Source organism: Cornus florida, unplaced genomic scaffold (assembly GCF_030987335.1).
Source record: "Cornus florida cultivar Cherokee Brave unplaced genomic scaffold, ASM3098733v1 CherokeeBrave_3.0.0_Hap2_Chr09, whole genome shotgun sequence".
NCBI classification, from domain to species: domain Eukaryota; kingdom Viridiplantae; phylum Streptophyta; class Magnoliopsida; order Cornales; family Cornaceae; genus Cornus; species Cornus florida.
Window position 1 is genome coordinate 36,322,927 of NW_026775579.1, and position 24,278 is coordinate 36,347,204.

Below are 24,278 nucleotides of genomic sequence, written 5' to 3' on the forward strand. Positions count from 1 at the left end.
TGTGTTACATAAAAAACAGAATGGTGAAATATATACACATACAGGTCCAACAACTGCCAGCAAAAGAAGCATGAAAGCCCATACAATGACAAAGCATTTAGAGTTCTCCAAAGTTAATTTAAAATAAACCTTGGGTCGCGCATTGAGGAGATTGTGGGGGATTTTCCGCTCCTTCAGCAAAGCAGACAGATATTCAGAATTCCCAACACTGCAGCAAGCATATGAAAAATTAAATAGGGTAGGCTGAGTTTTGGATGCTTAAAACATGAGTATAAACAAACAGAGCAAGGCTACCATGAGGTCAACCTCATGATGGTTGTCATCAGCACTCCTTTAGTTAAAATTATATTTAGGATTTGGATGATTAGGGTTTGAAAAGAAAACAAAGAAGACAAAGAAGGAAAAAGAGAAAGCAAGAAAGAGTTGTAGAATGATTATGACATCACTATACCCATGTATTTATATTAGTCAAAAATATAATTTTCAATAATACCCACGTAGTAAAATCCTACTAATTACGGCCACTAATTATGCTCAGCACAAGAATATTCCCACATATTCCAACACTCCCCCTCAAGTTGGTGCAAAGATATCTCTCATGCTCAACTTGCCTACAATATGATGGAAGGAATTACATCTCAAACCCTTAGTGAATGCATCAGCTAGTTGTTTTTCTAACTTCAAGAAGGGCACGCTCTCAATATGCTTCATTCTATGATGTTGAACTGGGTTAAGAACAATACTAATGGTAGTTTTATTGTCACAATAAAGTCTCATAGAACCATCATCCCGAGTCACTCATCAAGGTCTGAATCCACATGTGGTCACATACTCCATGAGCAATAGCCCTGTATTCTACTTCTGCGTTGGATCTAGCCACTACGGACCTATACGCACAATCTAAGTTACAGTAAGAAGTGGGAGACACATTCAATCCAGGGTTAACATTTGATGTGGAGACAGGCCTCTTGCATGGTTGGTTGGAGTGACTAGAAGAGATAGGGTTACAAATGAAAACTTAAGAGAAAAATTGGTGTGCCACCCATCAAAGAGAAAATAAGAGGGAGTAGACTACGGTGGTTTGGGCCCATACGCCGGAGACCTATACATGCGCCGGTGAGAAGAGGAAGTTTAATTTCCATAGAAGGTAAGAGACGGAATGGACAACCAAAATTAACGAAGTTATTAAGAACAACATTAAAAAGTGATAGTCAGTGGGATGGAAGGGAGATAGAAAGGAATGGAGAAAAAGAATTCATGTGGCCAAGTCCATGCTTATGGGAACTTTGGGAATAACGAAAGGATGATGATGATGATGACAAGCCACTTGCATGCTTATTTTTTATATTGTTTAAGATTGTGGTGGAGAAGCAAATCATGGTGGCCAATTGTTAACGCTTTGATAACAAAAAGGTGACATGGGATTTTGATTTTGGGAGGCAAATTCAGGATTGGAAGATGAAGAAAATCCTTTCTTTCATTCTTTGGTTTTGTTTATTAGCATACTGTGGATGGGGAGAGTATTGATGAGTCGAGTTGGATGGAATCCAGACATGGAGGTTTTGTGGTTAAATCTTTTTACCAGGTGTTACACTGTGACCATGCGGCAGCTTTCCCATGGAAAATGATTTGGAGAACAAAAGCGCCTTTCAAGGTGGGTTTTTTTTTTTATGGATTGCGGCTTTGGGTAGGACCTTGACACTTTACAACTTGAGGAAGTGGGGCCATATTGTGATTAATTGGTGTTTCATGTGTAAGTGGGATGAGGAATCAATTAGCCATCTTCTACATTGCCCAACTGCTAGGGATGTTTGGGCCATGTTCTTTGCGGTATTTGCTGGGTTTTGTGGCATAACAGAAATAGAAGGTCTTTTGATGATGTGGAAAGTCCAATATGGGTGCTCATGCAGGGGCGGAGCCAGAAATTTGGTTGGTGTTGGTGGTGGGGGGAATCTTAAGCCTGGGAAAATATTTTCTAGCAAGACAAACAAGCCGAAAATATAATAGTGTACAATACTGCATTAATGTGTTTTCGTGACTTGTTTATCTTTTTCACCAATTTGCTAACTAAAACAGAAAACGATTGGCAAACATGCCCTAAGTGCAAAAAAATTAAAGAATAAGTGAATAAAAAAATGAATAAGAAAAGAGAAAATAAGGTTATAGAACAAAAATCATACATGAGTGCAAGAAAAATAAATTTTTAAGAAGAAAAAAATATGAGAGAACTTTGAAGGGAAAAAATATAGGTTTTAATTGAAGAAAGAGAATGCAAAAGATTTTGAAGAGAAAAAAAATAAATTTGAAGAATAAGAGTAAAAAGGAAGAGAATTAAAGAATTAAAGAGGTTTTTAGAAATAGATAATTTTATGGGGGGTAATTTATAAATTTTTACAAATTATACGCCATAGAATAAAATAAAATTTATTGGGCTACCATGGGCCAAGGGGAAGAGTGGTTATTTTATCAATTTTGGGGTGGGGTGGGGGCCCCATGCAGGCTACATGTGCTCAAGTAGTATATACTGAGCACTCTCTCTATGTGTGTGCACGCATGTGTTTTTTTTTTTAGCATGAGGATATCAAGATTTTTTTTTTTTTTTTTTTGGCTGTTGTTCCTTTGGGTGCGCTCCCTTTGAGCACCTTTTAATGAAATTGTATTTATGAAAAAACAAAAAGGTGCATAAACCTAAGTAGGCTAAGTTAACCCAACTAGCCATGAAAGAGAGAAAAAAATACGTGTCAAGATCCTTGTACCCACCCGTTGAGCAAATGTTTTTCCCTTAAATGTCTCTCATTGTTTCTCCAGTATAGCTGAAACCAAATGTATTGTGCGGCAAGTTCTTAGTTGAGCAAACATTTTTTACGCATTTTCTTCATTTTTTCAGGCTTAGAGTTTTGCCTCAAAATCTGAAGAGAGCTAATAATTAACCATTCTCTTAATCACTTGTGCATATATAAAGATGGTTGTGCGTTAACTCGTGAGATATAAGTGACAGTGTTTGTATGGGCATGTGTGCTTCACTGATATGAAAATGTTGTGTTATGCTGGGAAATTTCAAAAATGATTCTAGTTGAATTTTCAGTGCACAGAAGGTTCAACATGCAAAACATATATAAGGAGTCTGAATTGCAAAAATGAAATCGCGTGGCAGTAGGTCAAACTAATCTTACACAAAGCAAATAGATACTGAAGCGCAAGAATCACATTGATAAACAATTGCAACAATATACCTGGTGGTCCCAACTAAAACAGGACGACCCTGTTCAAACATGCACTCAACTTCTTCGCAAACATGCTCCCATTTCCCTCTTGCAGTCTAAAGACAATACACAGTCCAAAGCAAATGTCACATTAAGTGAAAGATTTCTATCAAAGGTAAAGATATCAATAAATTTGGACTATGGATGTTGTTTATCTTACAGCAAAAGCTTGAATGGGTAGATCATTACGAATATTTGGCAGATTTGTAGGTATTTCAATAACTGGCATCTGGAACATTTTCAAGAACTCTTTCTCCTGCAAGAACCCAAAAATAAAAATGTATAAGAAACATTGGGAATGATAAGCCAGCAAAAATATAATTTATCCAAATCCATAATGTCCATACTTCGGTTTTGGCGGTCCCAGTCATCCCTGAAAGCTTTGGATATAACTTAAATAGTGATTGGTATGTGATTTGTGCTACAACCACCGAATCATCCTAACAATAACACAGAAATTAGAATTTGACTAAATAAAAACAGTGGCTTTCAATGGAATCACACGGCTCAAACCTCAGAAAGTCAAACTTGTCAAGGTATACCTGAATCTTTAACCCTTCTTTAGCCTCAACAGCCTGGTGAATCCCCTCAGACCATCGCCTTTTTTCCTCCACTCTCCCTGTCAACTGCAAAAAAAAAAATTATTAATTATAACCTTACTAGTTACTGCAGAATGGGATGTCTTGCCTATGAGACATCACATACTCACCATCATTGTCATCATCATCATCACATTTTTTGTCAATCGATAACTATTGTCTAAGAAATAAAATTAATTAATCAAACACCTCGTGATTAACCAAAACTAGTACTTTGGATGCTACAGGGCCTAAATTTTGTTCATAATATTTAATAAGCTTAACCAATCTCTCTGCCAAGAAATAATTACTCTTATCGTGTTAACACTTGGGGAATACTTCAAAACTTTTCAAGGATGTTTTATCATTTTCTAGAAAATTTATTGCCAAAACAGGTTAGATAGGAAGTCTACTCTATACTTTAGAAAGTTCTATCACGTATCTAGCCCTGCAGTTGTGTACATAAGATTGAAATGACAATTTAACCTTTCCAATCTTGTTTATACGTGTCTTACGCATTCAATTCCATCACAACCATTCTGATATATTGTTCTCATGCAAGGACAAGAACCTGTACTGTGATTCGTAAATTGACCTTGTATTTGAACTGGAATCAGTGGTCCAGTAGAAGATTACGATCAACCAGCTGAAGCTAGCCTCTAGCCCAGCAAACAAAGACTTTGCCTTTTTCTATAAGTTGAAATTTTGTTACTTAAAAAAAGGAATGATCAAAGCACTAGAAGATGCTCAAAATAAAAAGAACAAAAACCAAGCAATAGAAGAAGTAGAAACCACGCTCCCACAATAAAAGAACTACCAGAAGAGAACATCCTAAAATCATTTTACAACCTACTAATCCTCACATCCTAATTAGACCAATATAAAACTTCCATTCATTTTTAGTGACTAAAAAGTATAGCACTTTTTCCATCTTTCTGAGTCCAAAAATACCTAAATTCAAGGTAGGTCCAATTCTAAGAAAATTTTACCACCTAAATGACTTATACAGTCTCACCTACCTTTCCTAAGTGTGATCTAAAGAATGAGAAACTTCAACTTGATCTTTCCATCACTTCCATCTCCAGCTTTTGGGCTTCACTTGATATTGTAACTTCCGTATAAGTTGACCATGACTCAATCAAACACTCAACCGAGACTAACTCAAACTCTCATTTTGTTCAAGTTACAGACTCCATTGTTATGAAATTTGCCAACACACTGAAATATGTCCTAAGACACATTGCATATGTTCTAACATATACCATTCCTAGCAAAAACTTAAGAGCATTGTTGAAGGACATATGATGTGTCGATCCTATACATCCTCGCATACACAAGTAAAGAGAACTAGAAAATGAACTCATGTAGTATACCATTCATATGTTGATCCTTGTACTAATATCCTCATTAATTGATATTATGTTTGCATTTTCTTCATATTGTAATTTAAAATACAAAAACTACAAGAGTCAGGCCAGCTTAGACAGATAATTCTTTGACAAACTCTCACACAGAGATAATAGAGGGGACTTCCATATCATTAATGGTATACATAGCTTGCTATGCTCTAAACTATTTCATTTTTATTGGTTACCAAAGTTGGCAATGATTTTGTGGCGACCTTGTGGGCAAGTGTGTGTGGGCAGGTGCGAAGCACTGACAGGCTATATGTGCACAATCCCACATCGCCTCAATAAGGGCCCACAAGGTCACCACAATAAAGGTGACGTTTTAAAAGTGCTAGTGTTGTCTCCAAATGGTATGAGGCCTTTTGGAGTAAAATCCAATAACAAAATTATGTAGATTCAGAGCCAAAACGGACAATATCATACCATGTGGTGAAGTGGGCTACTAGAAATGGTATCAAAGGAGTGGGCTACTAGAAATGGTATCAAAGCCTAAGCCTAGCTGGAAATGTGGCCAACAAGGACATTGTGTGTGTGTGTGTGTGTGTGTGTGTGTGTGTGTGTGTGTGTGTGTTGGGGGGGGCCCAACCTTGTAAGCAGGTGCGAGACAATGGCAGGCCACCATGCTAACAGGCTACGGGTGCACAAACCCAATGTGAAGTGCTCATATGTGCTAGTGTAGTATCCAAATGGTATGAGGCCTTTTGGGGTCAAACTCAAGAATAAAACCGTGCAGGCTCGAGCCCAAAGCGGACAATATCATACCATGTGGTGGAGTGGGCTGTTGCAGATTTAGTAGACAGAAGACACTAGTTATGTGAGGACACTTTTCCTTTTCCTTTCCTTTTTTCTTTCAAGTAGCTAATGGAAACACTTGGGACAATAATGTAGAGCAATGGAGATCATTTAGTACCCTCCTGCTACCTCATTGTGATTGTCTTCCTCAGAAAAAATTCACCATTTTATATTTCATAATCTTAGTTATGCCCGAAATAAGGTACTCCAATGAGTTTTCACTGTTTCGGCAAAGCACGCGCAATCCTTTATTTTGAAAATACAATATGCAATCACTGACAAACACTCAAAGAAGGAAAAACAAAACAGAAGTTACTTCGAACTTGAAACAAGAGGAAGTGACCACATAAAAGGTGAATTATCAAAATACTACTGTGTACAGAAGTTCTAAAATAAAATGATATTATTTAGTTGCTTGAAATACCTCATTTATTATGAGAGCCTTCCCATTTCTAACAATGTATTGGACGTCCCGACGATAGAACTCTTTGGACTTTAAAGCATTGATAACAAAGCTGCAACATTTCAATGATAAATAACAAGCTGAAAAAGTTTGAGGATAGAAAAAGACCAAAGATGCACATTATATATGTGAAAGAAAAAGTTCTACTCCTCAACCACCATAGGGCAAGTAGGAAGTGGAATGAGCCAAATGCACATTGCTGATCTATAGATACTCAGCACAACACAAACAAAAACAAAAACAAATGCAAGAAGAAGAAAGAAAAAATGTTGTTTGAGATTGCCAATAAAAAATAGAAAAATAATTAAAAATACAAGGAGGAGAAGTTGAAGCATTGGTTTCTAGATAACAGAAAGACCGTTCCAAAGGAAGAGAAAAAGAAAAGGCAAAATAATTTTTAAATAATTTGCAGGAATTGTCTGTCATCTTTGTACCTAAGCAACATAAATAGTATCCCAAACGTGACACAAAAGTTAGCAAATCCATATTCACCTAGCCCAGGGATCATTCTCGTCCCATAGATCATTAGTTTCTAGAGCCATTTCAGACAGCGCAATTCCTTCCTCTGTCAGTTCCACTGAATTATCCTTTAGCACCACATTGTAATGCTGTTGAAATGAATGAAAAAAAAATAATAATAAAAATTTATACAAATTTTTAATTATTTTACTGCGACAAATTATAAGACAGCTGCAAAGGTATTTTTAACTGAAGAATAAGGTAAGAAACTGGAACTCACAAGACCCTGTACGAGCAGTTCAGCTACTTTGGCAGCAACTGGATATCGTGAAGCATCCTTACTTGCCTGAGATGCGAAAATGAAATATCTCCAAAGTAAATAATAATCTCAAAGCAAGCTGTTTCTATATGGTTGAGAATTTCTATACAGCTACAAGCGAAGTATAATAATTATAATCTAAATACTAAAAAGCAACCCAATTAAAAGAATAGGCAAAATTACCTGACCACTTATTAACAAAGGGTTTCTTCCTTCATCGATGAGGACTGAATCAACTTCATCAACTATTGCAAAATGAAAAGGCTTTGGCCTGTTCATACAGCATTGATCAGAGTCCAATAAGATGACTAGATACAAACTCTGTGGACAATATAAATATATGAAATTTTACCATCTCATCACAAGCTGTCCACTGCTTGCAGCAAGATTATCTCGGAGATAGTCAAAACCAAGTTCCTGGGGCAATCGGCAAATACAAAAAAAAAAAATGAAAGGACAAAAAAAAAGTACCCCACACTCAAAGGGAAATGGAATACTAATTATCGAACAGCACCAACCACGCAACATAACATCCAAGAAGACTGCCCAGCAAATACAACAGATTCACAGCAAATACAGTGGACAAGAATAAAATAAATAAATAAATAAACCGAGAGAGAGAGTAGGTGTCGCATGGAATCCAATATAACTTACTGAATTATTGGTGTATGTTATGTCACAACTATAGTTGGATCTCCTTTCTGCTTCTGACATCCCTCTCTACATATTAAAGCAACAGAAGGTAAAAGTCATAACTAACTGCAGAGTATATGTTCTAGTTAAGTGAGTCTTGCATAACCAAAAAAAAATTGTCTTCGCTAAGGACACAAGTTCAATCCAGTTCATCCACCAGTGGAAAAAGGGGGAAATGATATTAAATTATAAATTATTTTTAAAATAGGAATTACTTGGATAAGGCCTACAGAAAGACCTAGGAAACGATGAACACGACCCATCCATTCAGCATCTCGTTGGGCCAAGTAATCATTGACGGTTACCACTGCCAAAAGAGAATATAGAAGAATAAACAAACACATCATTTAAGTACGAAGATACCATTTTTCAGTTACCAGAATTAGCTTTGGCAAGCATTTGCATTTATATGAATACAAAAAAATTAAACATCTCAATTACATGCTAATTATTCTCGAAGTACTCTTAACATGCTATGCAAAAAAATGTGGGCTTGACAAACACAATGAATATCTCAGCTGTTTCTCTAGAAGCAATAATCATATCTAGAATACATACCATGAACGCCCTCACCAGTCAAGGCATTTAGATAAGCAGCTAATGTGGAAACCAATGTTTTTCCCTCTCCAGTTTTCATCTCAGCAATAGACCCATCGTGAAGCACAGCTCCTCCAATAATCTACATTCAAGTTTGCAAGATGATTAACCAAAACAATCCACCTTCTTTTTTTCTTTTAATTTTTTTTTTTTTTTTTTTCTCAGCTAGATGATCCATCTTTATTAGGTGCATTAAAATACACCAACTATATATATATATATATATATATATATATAATTACTTAGAGAGACCTGCACATCAAAATGACGCATTCCAAGTTTCCTTCTTGCAGCTTCACGAACAACAGCAAATGCCTCTGACGTCATAGTTTCAAAGAAAATCTCAAATTTTCATACATTTTGTCAAAAAGAACTGAACTTTATTATTTAAAAAATAATACTAATAACAATAACAGATCAATTTCAACCAGCTTGAATGTCTGCAAGTGTCTCTCCTTGTCTCAGCCGTTCACGGAACTCCGCAGTTTTTGCAGTCAGCTACCAAACCAACCCAAAATAATAATAATAATAATTAAATTAAACGACCCACAAACAGAAACCAACAGAACTATTCTCTAAACCAATCCAAACCCACAAACCAGTTCATCCGATAGTCTCTCAATCTCCGGCTCAAAGTCGTTAACGGAGCTAACAAGACGGTAGTAGTCCCGAACAACCCAGTAGTTTAAGCTGGTAAAATCACTCCAAGTCCTCGAAATGCGACCCAAGTCTTGCTGAAACAAAACAAAGCGAAAACAAAACGCTTGTGATTCAGAATTCATTGAAGAATAAAAACAAACACTTGGTGGGCATCTAAAGAATTTTGGGGGGACGAACACATGTTACACCTTGAGAGACGCTGTGATGGGTGTGAGAGTGAAACGACGACGTTGAAGCCGAATGAGAGACGAAGAACAAGGTTGAGAAGAGATGGGTGTGGTGCAGAGGAAGTTGGTATGTTGAGGAGGGTGTTGTCTCGGAGTGAGAAAGAAAGAGGGGCTCACGAAGGTGGAGGAAGATGTGGCCACTGTTGGTGCCATGTTTTTTTTCTCTTCAGTGCTTTCAATTAAGCTGCAAACTGCGCAAGAACGATGGGCACGAATGCTTGTATCGCTCTATCCGTGTGTTTACAACTTTACATACACGAACGATAATCAAAGGCCTGTTTTTGGTATGTCCTTGGAAAAAAAAATATATATATTTCTAAGAACTTTATGTTACCTTTAGGACGCAGGAATGGAATGAAATACAAATGAGAATGGAATGAAATACAAATGAGAATGGAATGAAATGCAAATGGTCATTCTCATTCTATTGTTTAGTTGTAAATATGAAATATGTAAGAATGGAATGATAATAACCATTATAGTGTTTAGTTGGACTAATTTAAAATTTAGAATGGAATAAATTTTTAATTGAATTCTCCAAAATATCCCACTTAGTAACAAATAAATTAAATTAAATTAACAAAATGAAATTCTCTAATAATTTTTTAAAAATAAATAGTGACAGTGGCGGTGGTGAACGGTGGAAAGCAGTAGTAGTGTAGGTGGTGATGTTGGAAAGCGGCGGTGGTGGCAATGGTGAGAATTGGTGGCAGCAGTGGTGATGGAAGGTGGTAGTGGTATTGGTGGAAGGCGGTGGCAGTAGTGTGGTGGTTGTGGTGGCAGGAGATGGTGGTGTGACTATGGTGGTGGTGGAAGGCGGTGGTAGTGGCAGTGGCAATGGCTGTGGTGGTGGTGGTGGAAGGCGGCGACGGTGGTGGTAGTGGTGGTGGTGGCGATGGTGGTGGTGAAAGGTGGTGGCGATGGCAGTGGTGGAAGATGGTGGTGGTGGTGGTGATAGAAGGTGATAAAAGGCAATGGTGGTGGTGGAAGGCGATAGCGGCAGCGTTGGTGGTTGTGGAAGGCGGCGGCAGTGGTGGTGGTGGTGGTGAAAGGTGGCAGTGGCGATGGTGGTGAAAGGCAGCGATGGTGGTGTAAGGCTGTGGCAGTGACGGTGACGGTGGCGGTGGTGGAAGGTGGTAGTGAAAGGCGGTAGCAATGGTGGTGGTAGAAGGTGGTGACAGTGGTGAAAGGCAATGTCGGCGGCGGTGGTGGAAGGTGGTGAAAGACAATGGCAGCGGTGGTGGTGGTGGTGGCGGTAGTGGTGGTGAAAGGCGGTGGTGGTGGTAGTGACAAACAGTGGCGGTAGATGTGGTGAAAGGCGGTGGCAGTGGCAGTGGTGGCGGTGGGCAATGGTGAAAATCGGTGGTGGTGGAAGACAGTAGCAGTGGTGGTGGTGGAAGACAGTGGCAGTGGTGGTGGTGGTGAAAGGCGGAGATGATTGTGGTGGAAGGTAATGGTAGTTTTTGGACTTGGAATATGAGGGTGTTTTGGGAAGTCGATTTTTTAAAATAAATTACTTGGGAATGGAATGGTCATTCCATAGGTTTAGTTGTGAAATGGATTTTCTTTCCTAGGAATGGATTTTTATTTCAATGGAATGGTCATTCCCACTTTAAGTTGCATACTAAACAAAAGAATGATTGGAATAGGTATTTAATTCCTACACACCAAACGTAGCATTAATTTATTTAAAAATAATATTGTAATTTTTATATAGCTATTATTTTTCGAATTTTGATCAAAAGATGTGATGTTTGATCTATGCTAAACAAACTCAAGAAAAACAATTCTCGATACACTTTTTAAAGGTTTTTAATCTTTTCAGGGTTAATGGGTGATAAGACTTCCGGCACGGGTCATTCTTCCTGCCATTTATGTATATTTATTTAGCTAGTAATATCATGTCATTAATATAAATGAGCAGTAAAATATTTTATTGGGGATGTGTTGTATGTGTGTGTGAGCTAAAGATAAAGGGAGGAGGTTCTTGCTGTAAAAAGTAAGGGTCTCAAGTCAAAAACACCATAACTCTCCATTAGTTCTGAAAAATCCCTAAACATTCAATTTTTTATCGGACAATAATTTGAATACTGAAAAAATTAAAGTATCCATAAATTAAAACGGGTAAAAAAATAATTAAATGTTATTCTTTTTCTTTTTCATTCTTCTTCTATATAAGGGCATTATTAGAAGAAAAAAAAATGGTATTTTCATAATTTTATATCTTAAAAATGTCATGTGCAATGCATGTGATTAAATTTGTAACCAAATAGTGACCTCAAGTCATTCTTTAATCATTTTTTCAAATTTAACATATTTATATATCCAAAAAAAAAATAGTAGTGATATATTTGCGTAAAATTTAAATATTAGAGATTTTTTTTCACTTTGTACAATAGTAAAAGCTGATCTCAACAAATTCACGAATTATTTTCATAAAACTGAATATCTTGGGCTCAAAATGCATATACAACGTTGGTGTTCTATTTTAAGGTTTAGTGATTTTTGTTATGTTGTTACTCCCTCCGTCAATGTGAGTTATAGTTCCTAAAGTACCCATTTATTATGGGACAGAAGGAATACTAGTTAATTGATGAGGTACCCTTAAAATACATCCTCTTCTTCTGATTATTTGAGTTTTTTTTATTATTATTATTATTTATTTGTTTTTGTTACTTCTTTCAATCTTTAAGCCAGCTTTTAGTTACTAGCGGATAAATAAAATACACTGGCATTTAAATTAAAATATACTGACAATTGTTAGAGCATCTCTAATTGTTGTGTGTGTGTGTATATATATATTAAATATGATGTGTCATGATATATTTACACAAAAAAATTACATTATTTATTTTTAGCTCCCGCGGTTGTTTTATACATTTTGTGTAAAAATATATCCTCCAATAACAATTAATCATATGTCATGTCAAGACCCCACGTAACATATGTGGCTGTGTAAAATATACAATAATTTTATATCTTGGTGACGTGACAATATCTTAACAGACTGCTGCAGATAAAATAAAAAAAAAAAAAATTACACATCATACGTGTATATTTTACACAAAATAATTATTTAACAGATTGCTGAAGGAACTCTTATTATTTTAAATAAAATTGCACTGCTCACCCTATATACTTACTACTAATAAGTATGAGAGTGGTAATAGGAAAATTGACTTCGAAATCGAAAATAATGCCAAATATATTTTTTTTCTTTTTCTTTTTAGTTTAGAAAACCATTTTTAGTAGATACAACAAAATGAATCTTCATATGTTTTTTGTTCTCTGAAAATTATTGTAACTTTAGCAGCCGAATTTTGGGACAAAAATTTGAAATTTGTTTTTTATTGTGACTTTAAAATTATTCTTGAAAACAAAAAATTGAAAACTGATCCAAACAGTCCTATTTAATTATGTTTTCTGGAAAATCAGGAATTTGTGCACGAAATCTATTTGGTTGACATATTTTGAAATATTGTTTTATGAAAGTTTACTTTAAATATATACGTGTGGTTCCTGATTTCAAAGCTTTTGAGAGATGTTTTTAAAAAATTTAACCAAACAGACCCTAATCCTAGATCTCTCAGGTATTTGGTTGCAAATATGTCATACGTTTATGGAAATGTTGGGAGAAATAATGCCCAAAAAATAGAAAAATAAAATAAAAATTGTGAGGACATTGTATGAATTTTATTTTGTTTATTCTAATGAAAAATGTGAGTGTTTAAGGTGTAAAAAAATAAAGTTATGAAGTCACCTTGTTGCCGGAAACTATATTGATCATAATATTTTTCTGGTTTTGTCTTACAGTCAGGAAGATGACATTTCCACAGCATTGCTATTTCTCATGGGATTTAGAAGTATCCACATTCATTCCCAATATTGTCAAACCCTAATTTGTCTTCCCATTTCCCCATCCTCTCTCATCAATACATACAATCTGTAACAAAATTTGATCATTGCAACCAAATTTTCTGACGTCATTGACCAAATTGTGGACAAAAGAGGGTATATGTCATAACAGAGCAAACTACAAGGGAGCTCATTGCAACAAAATGCAAAACTTTAAAATCGTGTTCAAACCTCAAGGAGGTCAGTGTAATTTACCCTTTATCTTTCATAGGTACTCCATGCTTTCAATCAAGATTTAGAAAAATTATTCTAAATTCAAGTGGTCACACCTCTAGACAGGCACTCATAAACATCGCCATAGCCAAAACATGGGAGAGTAGAGCAGTGTTAAACCCAATGTATTTTTTTTTCCCTAGTTGGTACTCACAAACACGTCTCTTCTGAGACTTGAATCCCTGACTGTCCTTTGGGAAGTAAGAGGCCAATACCGCTAGGCCACTGGCCCATTGGTAACCCAATGTAAATGAATGCAGCAAAATAATCCAAAGAGAAACTTTTTTTTTGTTTTTTCCTTCACAGAGGAGGTTTCCCACGCCTTTACGGTTTAGACATATCTACCTCCGAACACACGCAAAGGCGAGACAAATCTACCCCAGACACACGCAACATTTCACAAGCCACGTTCACTGGGCAAGACCGGACAATTTTCGGATTCAACTTGACTACAAGTTAACCGGTGTTTGTACTCTTACGAAAATTATTTACCCAGAGGTTCAAGCCTAAGACCTAATGTTTTATAAGACACCATGACCCAAGTTCTCACCCGTTAGGCCAACCCCACGTTTTATCCAAGAGAACACTTAAATGTGCAATGAAAACACTACAAGACCACAAAAATGGACATCTATTGTAGCGTCCGCCATTCTTTAAGGAATGGAGTAAGGGCGATCTCCCACAATGCTATGAAGGGAGAGCAAATGAGTCCGTTCCATTGTTCCCTTTAGGGTTTAGTTTTCAGCTTATTATTGAAAATACTACAGCAATCTACTCCTCCTTCACACTTCACTCAGGAATTCATTATAGGCTTGCATGGAGAAATTCTCCAAATTGAAAAGAAAAGCAAGTAAGAAATGGCTAGAAATATGTCCACCAAGGAACTCATCATTTTATTTGCAATTATGATGTACAAATCTTAGTACTTTTCCCATATTTACCTCATTGTTTTCTTAAAGATAATTTTTTACACTACGAACAGAAGCAATTTTCATGTTAAATCTTTTACTATACAGTCTAACAGAATAATAGCAGAATTGATGTACTATTCATCAAAATCTACTCCTACCACGGTGCCTAAACCACCAGATAGGTCTCCTTATAGGTTGCATTTCCATTCAAAAATCAACCGAGCGAGTCTGATATCACGATCCATAATAATGCACCTGGCATAACAAAATAGAACAACTGTTTCAGCATTTAATCCATAAAGTCTGTCACGTAGACGTTAGTAAGCTGACAACCAACTTTCACAATAATAGACCTAAAAGTTTCACAAAGCTTATAAATCGGTTTGTTTTCCTTCCCGTGGCAAAGAAATGAGTCCACTTTTTCGTGTGAAGTTATAATCATTTCAATTCATTGTATTCACGTTGGTGGTGAGTTCACTTTCTTTCTAATCCAGATGTGAAGGACTTCGTTCTAAACAGAGAATTCACCTCCAGCTATGGAAACCAAAATGAAAAAAAAATAAAAATAGAAGTAAAAAACTGTTCCAGGCTTTCAGCAATCCAAATGCCACTCCTGGCAAATATACAACCCAAATATAGAGAAAAGTTCGTAGTTTAGGTAACTTGAATTTTTTTTCCTGGCATATAACTCCCACAATGCTCTCTCTACCTTCAGCTTTGGAAGGAAATAAGATACCACTAGGCTACATGCTTTAGTTAGGTAACATGAAATTAATCACATAACAGTCGATCCAATCCATCCAAAAGTTAATTAGAAAATATCGTCAAAAATATATTAGATTTTGAATTTAAGCAAACAAACAATTTTTCGTAACGGGTCCCCTTGTAATTATAGCCTATCAATGAGGTCCCACTCAGTCACTGCAGCAATAGAAAGCATCCTATCGGCCAATTTTTCAGTAAAGTCTTCTATATGGGGCACAAAATCTGAAGGTTTATATGACAACAGAAGAACTACTATATGTGCAAGGTTCTTAAGCCAGATTGCATGAGTGCGCTTGGCTACCTAACTTGGGCCCCTTTGACAGCCATATATAAAGAAAAAAGGAAGACTCACTCTTTTACCGAGAAAAAAAAAAAGAAAAAAAAAAAGAAGAAAATATTATAAATCAAATATGCACACAAGAACTTCACACTAATAGATGCCTGCTTCAACAAATAGGATTGGCCAATTTTTCAGTAAAGTCTTCTATATGGGGCACAAAATCTGAAGGTTTATATGACAACAGAAGAACTACTATATGTGCAAGGTTCTTAAGCCATATTGCGTGAGTGCGCTTGGCTAACTAACTTGGGCCCCTCTGACAGCCATATATAAAGAAAAAAGGAAGACTCACAATTTTACCGAAAAAAAAAAAAAAAAGGAAATATTATATATCAAATATGCACACAAGAACTTCACACTAATAGATGCTGCTTCAACAAATAGGATTCTCAATGGCAAAAAGCAAATATAATGGTATACCTTGATCAATCTATCAGCATGTCCAACAAAAAGCTTTCCATGCCAGTACAACAAAGCTGTTACAACAGAATCACAAGCAATAGATCCGACTTGTCCAACATCCATTCCAAAATCATCTCCACATAGTTCCTACAAATTCAAAACAGTGATGTGGTGAGCCAGAAAAGAAATGAACTGGATCTAAATTCTAATGTGACTTTGGTAAAGGATTTTAAAAATTCACAGAAAATAGTTAATCTAAAAATGGACGACCAAGCCAAGATCAAAGAAGAATTTTCAAATGCTACTATTATTAGTCGTCTGGTTATTATCAGCAAGCTAATCAACTTTTGTATAGAAGGAGAATAATATGAAGACATTAACAGAATCTATATGAATAAACATTCTGCATATGTACCTGTACATTAACAGTCTTGTCCCAACCACCGGTAAAAAGCCATTTGCCCTCCATGCCAACAGAAAATATAGCACCTTTGTGAGCTTCAGTGGTTTTCATGAACACGTGATTCCTCCAAATCTGATTGAAACAAAGAAGGAATCAAATGATCGCTTACAAATAAAATTTATTAGTAAACCCACATCAGTTCTTTAAAATTCACAGCAATAACATATACCAACCCCTATAACAATATTAAAAAGTATACTTATTTAAAAAAATTTGTTTAAACAACTGATATTACCATCCTTCGATGGCAGTTTCTATGATTACATGACATGACCAAGATGAGGATTCATGCATTGACAATCAAAATTGTACCACAATACTTCACGCAGTGTCAAACAACCACAACAATATTATTAAATCTGTTCTATATCAAGTAACAAAGCAAAATATTAATACCTTTATAGACCCATTCTCGTAAGACACGACGAGCACATGCCGATCAACAGAAAGAGACAAAACCGAGGTCACATTTCCGAGTGCATCTTCCCCCAACACTGTCAAAGGACTGTGATCACTAAGACACCATAATCGGATGGTTCCATCCCAACTTCCGCTGTAAAGAACCCCATCACAGACTGATAGAGTAGATACAACTGATTTATGGCCATTCATAGTACATGACAGGGTGTAATCCTGATAAAAAAGGAGAGCATATTATAATTTTTCAATTCTACATCAACTACATACTTATGTCACAAGCAAGTAGTATATGATCACCTTCAATGACCATGCTTTTATAGACTTATCCCCACTGCCAGTATAGAGATATTGAGTGCCAGAAGTGGCAAGGGCATGAATACCACTATAGCGCCAATCCTTTTGCTCGCACCATGTCTTTATTGGTTCTTGACTAAATGGAATATTAATGCCCCAAATAAAAATGCTACCTCCACTATCACCACTTATACACAATGGCTGTTCTTCATTTACGAAAACAACAGCCATGACTTTATGTTCATGACCTCTAAAGGAATGCAAGTAAGTAAAATCCTGCAAGGGTAGAAGCACAAAAGAAGCTCATTACAGGGATAATGAATAAGAAAACCTACACTATTATGTCATCGGCATAAGAAAACACACACTACTATGTCATCGGCAAACAACAAGCACCAGAAGTCTTTTGTGATTTCATCTAACATTAATGTGAATAAATATGGACATAGAGCAAACTCTTGGTGCAATCCTATTTTAAAGAAAAATCACCAGTGCATGTAGTGCCAACTCTAGTTTATGTATTACATACATATCCTGAATAATCTTTATCATTTCTATAGAAATTTGTTTTGTTTGAAGAGCGCACCGAATTATATCTCTTAGCACCCATCATATGCTTTTTTATATAACGATAAATAATCATTTTTATAAAATTGATTGATTAATTTTCTGATAAGTGTAAATTTATCAAATATATTAGTTTCTCACCAAGAATATTCAAAGTAGCAGGAAAAAAAAAAACACTAAAGGTTTGTATGGACTTGGGATGAGATGTGGTCAGATTACCCTTGTTACCAATTGTTGTTCACGAGAAGTTTGATCTAAGTCAGTGTTGTTAAAAGCACGCCTAAGCTCGAGGCACAGGTCTAGCGCTTGCTGTCATTCTAGGCACATTGACATTTACTAGGCGCGCGCCTCGGTTGCGCCTTGTCCTAGGCGCGCCTCATTGGTTTTTTTTTTTTCTTTTTCTTTTTTCAAAAAAATGATTATTCTATTTCTTAAGCCAAAAAGGTACTTTTGGCAACTTAATAAACAAATAAGAAAGCCCAAGAAGGAACTTTTGTTCAAAACAAAAAACAAAAAGCCACATCAGTTATTTCTTCTTCTGCTTCTCTCTCTTCTCATCTTTGTTCACATCTCTCTCTTCATCTAGTTCTCTTCCCTCTCTGGCTTTTTTCTTTTTTTTTTTTTGGGGAGGGGGGGGGGCTATGTCTTTAACACTCTCTCTCTTCGCTCAATTTTTTCTTTCCTTTTCTTGCTAACAGTTTTTTTTTTTTGGTTAAAAGATTTATTTCTTTTTATGCTCTGCTTTGCCTTTAAAAAAAACAAATTCTGTTTTGCCTTTCAAGGAAACAAATTTGTGCTATGTTTTATGGTTCTTGGATGCTTGTATAGTTGACGGATTTACTTTTTAATATTTGGTATTAATTTTTAGATTATTGATATGACTTATGAGATATGAATGCTTTTATAGTAATTTAAATTTTCAATTGTACGCCTCGCTTCACTTAGGAGCGCCACTTGCCGTGCGCCTCACGCCTAGGCTCCAAAGGACCTCTATCGCCTTGGTGCGCCTTGAGCCTTTAATAACACTAATCTAAGTATCTTAAATGCTTATTATATTTTGTATTCCAATTAACACTAATTCTATATTAAAGATGTTACATTCCGGTGTTCAAGAGATGCAGTCACGCGTCAAAGAGTATAGACAAATATGGAAGATGTTACAAAAGTGATAAAAATTCCCATTTATCCTTATTTCAACAAAAGAAGCATGAGAAAAAATTTAAAGAGTTATGTCTAGGAAGTAGCAGAAGTATCTAAAGAGCACAAGAGAAGGGCAGATGCGACTCCTTCACATAAACATCTGCACATAGGTTGCTGCTAATAATTGACCTGTGGCTATGCAACACACTCCTTTGACTGTGCCTTCATAGCTATGAACTCTCTGAGTGGTAAAGACTCATTGGGAACTACCCTTCCATAGTACTATTCTTTCTTTAGAAAATTATTGTTATTATTATTATAAAAAAAAAGAATTGTTATTATCACTTATCAAAAAATAAAATTTTTTATCATCATTATTATTATCATCAATAGAGTAAGCTTAATAGACATAAGAATTTATGATTATGCACTTGAGTTTATATAAGCTGAACTTGAAGTCAGATTCAATTTTAAGGTGTGTACCTGCAGAGACCACACATGGACTGTTTTATCATAAGAGGAGCCAAACAGAAAACCTCCTACAACAGAAAAGAAAATGTATTTCAACTCGAAAGGTCTTCAATGCACATGAAATCAAAATAGCTTTTCTAAAATACACAAGTATTGCAACAAAAACCTTACTTCTTTTTTATTTTATTTTAGGTTATTACTTTCACTATCAAAACTAAAAAATCTGTGAGTAACACCGAAAGCAAAATGAAATGATGAAATTGAATCAGATTAGACGACATCAGAATTAAATGGTTATGCTATTTCAAAAGAAATTAAGAGTATGACTGGGATAGAATATGTGCTACATTGGTTACAAATAAGAACTCACCTAACGCACTGCATTTTGCAACCACATAAACTAAATTCTATTGGTTTTTCATTAGCTCAAACAAACACCATAAAGGCTAAATGTCACCACCAGTTCACAGTTATTTGGTTTGTCAAATCCCTAATCTCAGAGAACCACATCACTGTACAGAGGCATTCATGTCATATAAAAAAAGATTTGCCCTGCAGTTGCACTGGTATATAGGAGATGAAATAGAGCAGGTCTAACCCCAAGGAGTTGGCTCAAGTGGGTAAGTCACTTGACTCTGGTGCCTCATGAAGCATCCAAGTCCAGATCTTTATTTCAGTGTCAACTGTCAAGATCCATATTCGGATCCGGATTCTATAGACATCATCCATCCGACCCATATAATCCAAACAAGATTCTAAAAAACGTTAAATATGCTTGGCAGGGTCAGATCCAAACAGGATTCTAGAAAATGTTAAATATGTTTGGCAGGGTCGGATCTCTGGTTAACGCTGAAACCGTTCATGATTACATTAAAGATCCATATTCAACCCATTTTGAAATTCAGATTAAAATTTAAAATTCAAGCTCGTTAAAATGGACTTCGGAATGAGCTTGATTTCGGGCCAAACCAGCTCCAATTCAAGCCCCACCAGTATATATCTTGGAACTACCACTTCACACTAGGATTTAGTGTGCTGATGATCACCAACTGGACAAATGTGGCACTTCAATTATTGAAATGATATTGGCCCATAACAAAGACAAGAAATTCTTGCCAGTCTTAACTCCCAAATAACTGAACAACTAGTATCAATTTTGGAAATATGAAAAACAATTAAAATCGTGTATGATATCTCAAAGCACCACGTAGAATTCATACCTCCAACAGCTAATCCTGTGATACAATCAAGATGACCTTTCAAGTTTATACATTTGACATGACCACCAGAGAGCCCCTCAATGAGATCTCCGTCAACCCTTACTTCCCCAACTTGATCAGCATCTGCTCTACCATCGCAATCTCCCACCTTCAAGCCATTTTTTCCTGGTAATTTGTGGGTTTCCTTTGGTAACTGTAGCAATTCTCCAAGAGCCAAGCAATTGCCCATGTTCTCCTTCATAATGGATGGCTCTGAACTGACCAAAATATTGAAATTTCGTTTAATAATTAACTCCCGGATGCTTTTCCACACATCAGTTACAACTGGTCGACTTCCTGGATCAAAATTCATACTTTTGCAGAGTATCTCCTGCAGCGATCCAAACTCTGAACCCAATTTAGTTTGCAATAACATACTAACTTTTTCCATCCAACCCTTGTGCAAACTCGTATTATGCGAACCCTTTCCATCACTAGCTTCTAGAGTAAGACAAAATAAAAGAATGCACATTTCTTCAATAAAAGGGTTACCAATAAGAATCGAAATCAATATGCAAGTCAATGACCAAACATCTGAACCATACCCAACTGAATATCTAGAGCTGCCACACACCAAGTCAATGCCCTCTTTCTGTAATAATCCAAACAACAGTTCTGGACTAACAAATGCATGAGTTTTCTGTATATCATTTAGAAAATTTACTTCCATTGATTTATCGTCAATTTTTTGTTTACCTGAAACACCCTCCGCAATCATCTTACGAATTTTTTTTCCTGTAGCCAAAACCTCGTTAAAGTCGACATAAACATGCCCAAAATCATCCAAAGTGAAACAGCTTAAAGCTAAGCAACCAGTAATCAATCCTTCCAAATGCAAACTACTCAATGCCTCACATATTTCTATACCAATCATCGAAAAATTCAATGCATCTAGGGAACTTTTGCTTTCATCTTCAAGACAATCACCCAACTTATCAGATAAACTCCCACCATACCTCTCACAAACCATATACACACACTGGTCATCTGTATTATACCAAAACCCACAAACTTTACATATTCTACAAAGTCTCGAACAAGAAGCCCTCAAAATCAAACCCAATTCAGCTCTTTCTTCCTCTTTCATTCCATGCAAAGTTCGCATAACTTTGGCCATATAACTGTAACTAAACTTCGAATCATTGTCACTAACAAAACAACCAACTCTAAACAGACTCACCTTTTGATTCTCTTTTAACAAACACCTGATGGGCAACACCGAGGTAGCTGGACAACTCACAATCCTTCCATAGAACACAGAACAAAACCGATCTTCAGGTACGGATTCAACCAAAACAGCATCCTTCGGTATAATCCAATCCTTCCATGTAGAGTAAAACTCACTAGACCACAAATTCGGTGTGAATTGATGATCGTTTACCGAAGAAGATTGTTCTTTCTTGGGTTTTGGGGGCTTCAGAGAATTTTGAGGATTATCGGCCTGATTTTGGAGGGAAGAGGAGAAGCGTAAGAGATCGATGTTCTTGGGGAGAGCGGATGGGCCTTGTGGGTGAGGGACCTTGACCAGCTGGGTACAGGCAGGGCAGCGAATGGTGTGAGGGAAGGGTTTGGGGAGGCGCGTGAGGCAGTCCTCGCAGGCTGTGTGGCCGCAGGCGAGCACTCGAGGGTTTGTGGACTCGCCGTCGTAGGGTTGCAGACACACAGGGCACTCCGGCAGCTCCACGGCCTCTTCCATTCTCTAGCTCTGTGTCGCTGTGTCTCTCGTTTGACTTGCAAATTGTGTGTACTTGGTTTCCTAGAAATGGCCGTTTTGACGGTTTTAGCAAGCGTGTGAATCCCTTTATATATAAATATATAAATTCATTTTTTCTATCAAAAGACAAATTGGTCTTATAAATTTCTTTGAGGAAATTCTAGTTTAAATGTTGCATTTCATTACTCTTACTAAATTAAAACCTTCATCTATACCTTTACAAAATAGATATAATATTTAAATAAAAAATTTGTTGACTAATTTTTTTTATAGAATAGCTGAGTTTTGTATATCAAAGTAGTTGTGCATTGTAAACAATATTTTTTAATTGAATATAAATTAATTTAGTTATTATTTAAACTCATAATGCAATATTCATTAAACGACTAAAGCTTAAAGAAATATGTCGATACTTCGATAGTTCAGTGGTTAGTGCCTCCGGTAGATTTTGGGAGTACCGGGTTTTGACTGTTTGCACCTACTAATCTAACTTTTAACCCTTCTTGTCTTTTAAAAAAAAAAAAAAAACGAGCTTAAAGAAATATGTAAGAAGATTATATTATATATCAAAATTTCAATTTATATACAAAATTTTACTTCTATATACTAAGAATATAAATGGAAGATTGAGTGATTTAGAATTTAAATGAATTTATTTTTTTCAAAAATATAAGTTATCGGTCTTAAAGAAAATTTATAAGATTTATTTATTTATTTAAAAAAAAATGTTGGTCTTGATGATAATTTTTCTATCATGAAAACCCATGTAACATCTCATTTTCTTTCAATGCGAAAGATAGAAGGTTGGAATCTTCCCAAACTCATTGCATTGGGGGAATAGTTTCTTGGCCGGAAAAAATAATAATAATAAAAGAAAATAAAAGGAGTATATTTCCCTTTTTAGTATTATTATTATACTTACGCAAATAGGCATACGATATTGGAATGAAGTGCATGGAAACTTTTTCACATAATTATTAATTGTCATTTTGTGAGTGTATTTTTCAAGAAATATTATGTTATTTTCGGAAAGAGTGAAATGCAAATTTTTTTCTTCTTCATAATTGGTGTTGTATTAAAAGAAAAACAATAATTACAGATGCACAAAGGCATATCTTATACTAATATACAATAGAAGTTTCAAAAAAAAAACTCTAAGAAAAACATAGGAGTGAAACAGAGCTACAAATTAAGAACCAACACTCAGCTAAGATTATCAGACAATGTAGCATTATGAACTTGAAGAACCTCCAACAAAATGTTCCTAGCCACTTTCTCATGAGCATTAGAAGTTGACCATGAAGCCTGCCATTTCTTTCCCTCCATGTAGCCCACAGAGCAACATCAAATAAGCAAATATAGCCCACACTGAAATGCAAATATTATTTCTCTATTATTTTTGGGAAATGATATAATTAACAACTGATTTTCACCGACTTTACCACCCACATACATATATATATATATATATATAAATACACACCAATGGGAGGGCATTCGGCGTTCTTTCCTCATGTTATCTATGCACTTTTTGAGAAGTGGATTGCCAGCTATCCACTTATTTTTATTAACTTTGTAACATGGTGTGCAACCCATTGTTTGGCTATCCACTTTATTATTTTAATTAATTTATTTAAAAAGTTAAGTGAAAAAAAATAATATTTTATTTTATTATTTTTAAATTTATTTATTGAATTATTTTTCAATTGTTTGTTTGTCTTTTTCCCAATGGCTATACTCCCAACATCTTTATTTTAATTTCTATATAAACCACTCATTCTATCTTCTTTCAATCCTCAAGTCTACTCTTCAAGTCCATTTACTCTTCTTTGAGCCTTCATTTTTATTATACAAACAACAATGGTTTCATCAGCATGATCTATTCTAATGCCCGAGTCTATTTCTCTATTTTCTCCATTCAATTCGTAAGATTCAGATGGGGAA

At 35.7% G+C, this 24,278-nt stretch overlaps 1 protein-coding gene across 4 annotated transcripts in view; it reads right to left on the reverse strand.

Annotated features, from left to right (window-relative positions):
* The window catches only part of LOC132273674 (protein translocase subunit SECA2, chloroplastic), a 62,436-nt gene extending 40,040 nt beyond the window's left edge, over positions 1-22,396 (reverse strand). For 3 of the 4 annotated variants that reach the window (XR_009470217.1, XM_059774674.1, XM_059774673.1), the window contains exons 1-17: positions 9,422-9,738; positions 9,173-9,307; positions 9,002-9,071; positions 8,826-8,890; positions 8,535-8,655; positions 8,192-8,283; positions 7,938-8,003; positions 7,636-7,700; positions 7,467-7,554; positions 7,245-7,310; positions 6,998-7,113; positions 6,467-6,557; positions 3,806-3,889; positions 3,611-3,703; positions 3,424-3,519; positions 3,234-3,319; positions 130-208 (exon numbers count right to left, since the gene is read on the reverse strand). Coding sequence is in view for 3 of the 4 variants with exons in the window: in XM_059774674.1 (XP_059630657.1) it covers positions 130-208; positions 3,234-3,319; positions 3,424-3,519; positions 3,611-3,703; positions 3,806-3,889; positions 6,467-6,557; positions 6,998-7,113; positions 7,245-7,310; positions 7,467-7,554; positions 7,636-7,700; positions 7,938-8,003; positions 8,192-8,283; positions 8,535-8,655; positions 8,826-8,890; positions 9,002-9,071; positions 9,173-9,307; positions 9,422-9,613 (1,605 nt within the window). In the remaining variant the exon portion in view is untranslated. Of the gene's footprint in view, positions 1-129; positions 209-3,233; positions 3,320-3,423; positions 3,520-3,610; positions 3,704-3,805; positions 3,890-6,466; positions 6,558-6,997; positions 7,114-7,244; positions 7,311-7,466; positions 7,555-7,635; positions 7,701-7,937; positions 8,004-8,191; positions 8,284-8,534; positions 8,656-8,825; positions 8,891-9,001; positions 9,072-9,172; positions 9,308-9,421; positions 9,739-16,024; positions 16,154-16,421; positions 16,542-16,865; positions 17,103-17,186; positions 17,460-19,373; positions 19,430-20,581 lie in introns of those variants that run through there. The other variant, XM_059774675.1, reaches the window with a different exon arrangement.
* Between the last annotated feature and the right edge of the window lie 1,882 nt (positions 22,397-24,278).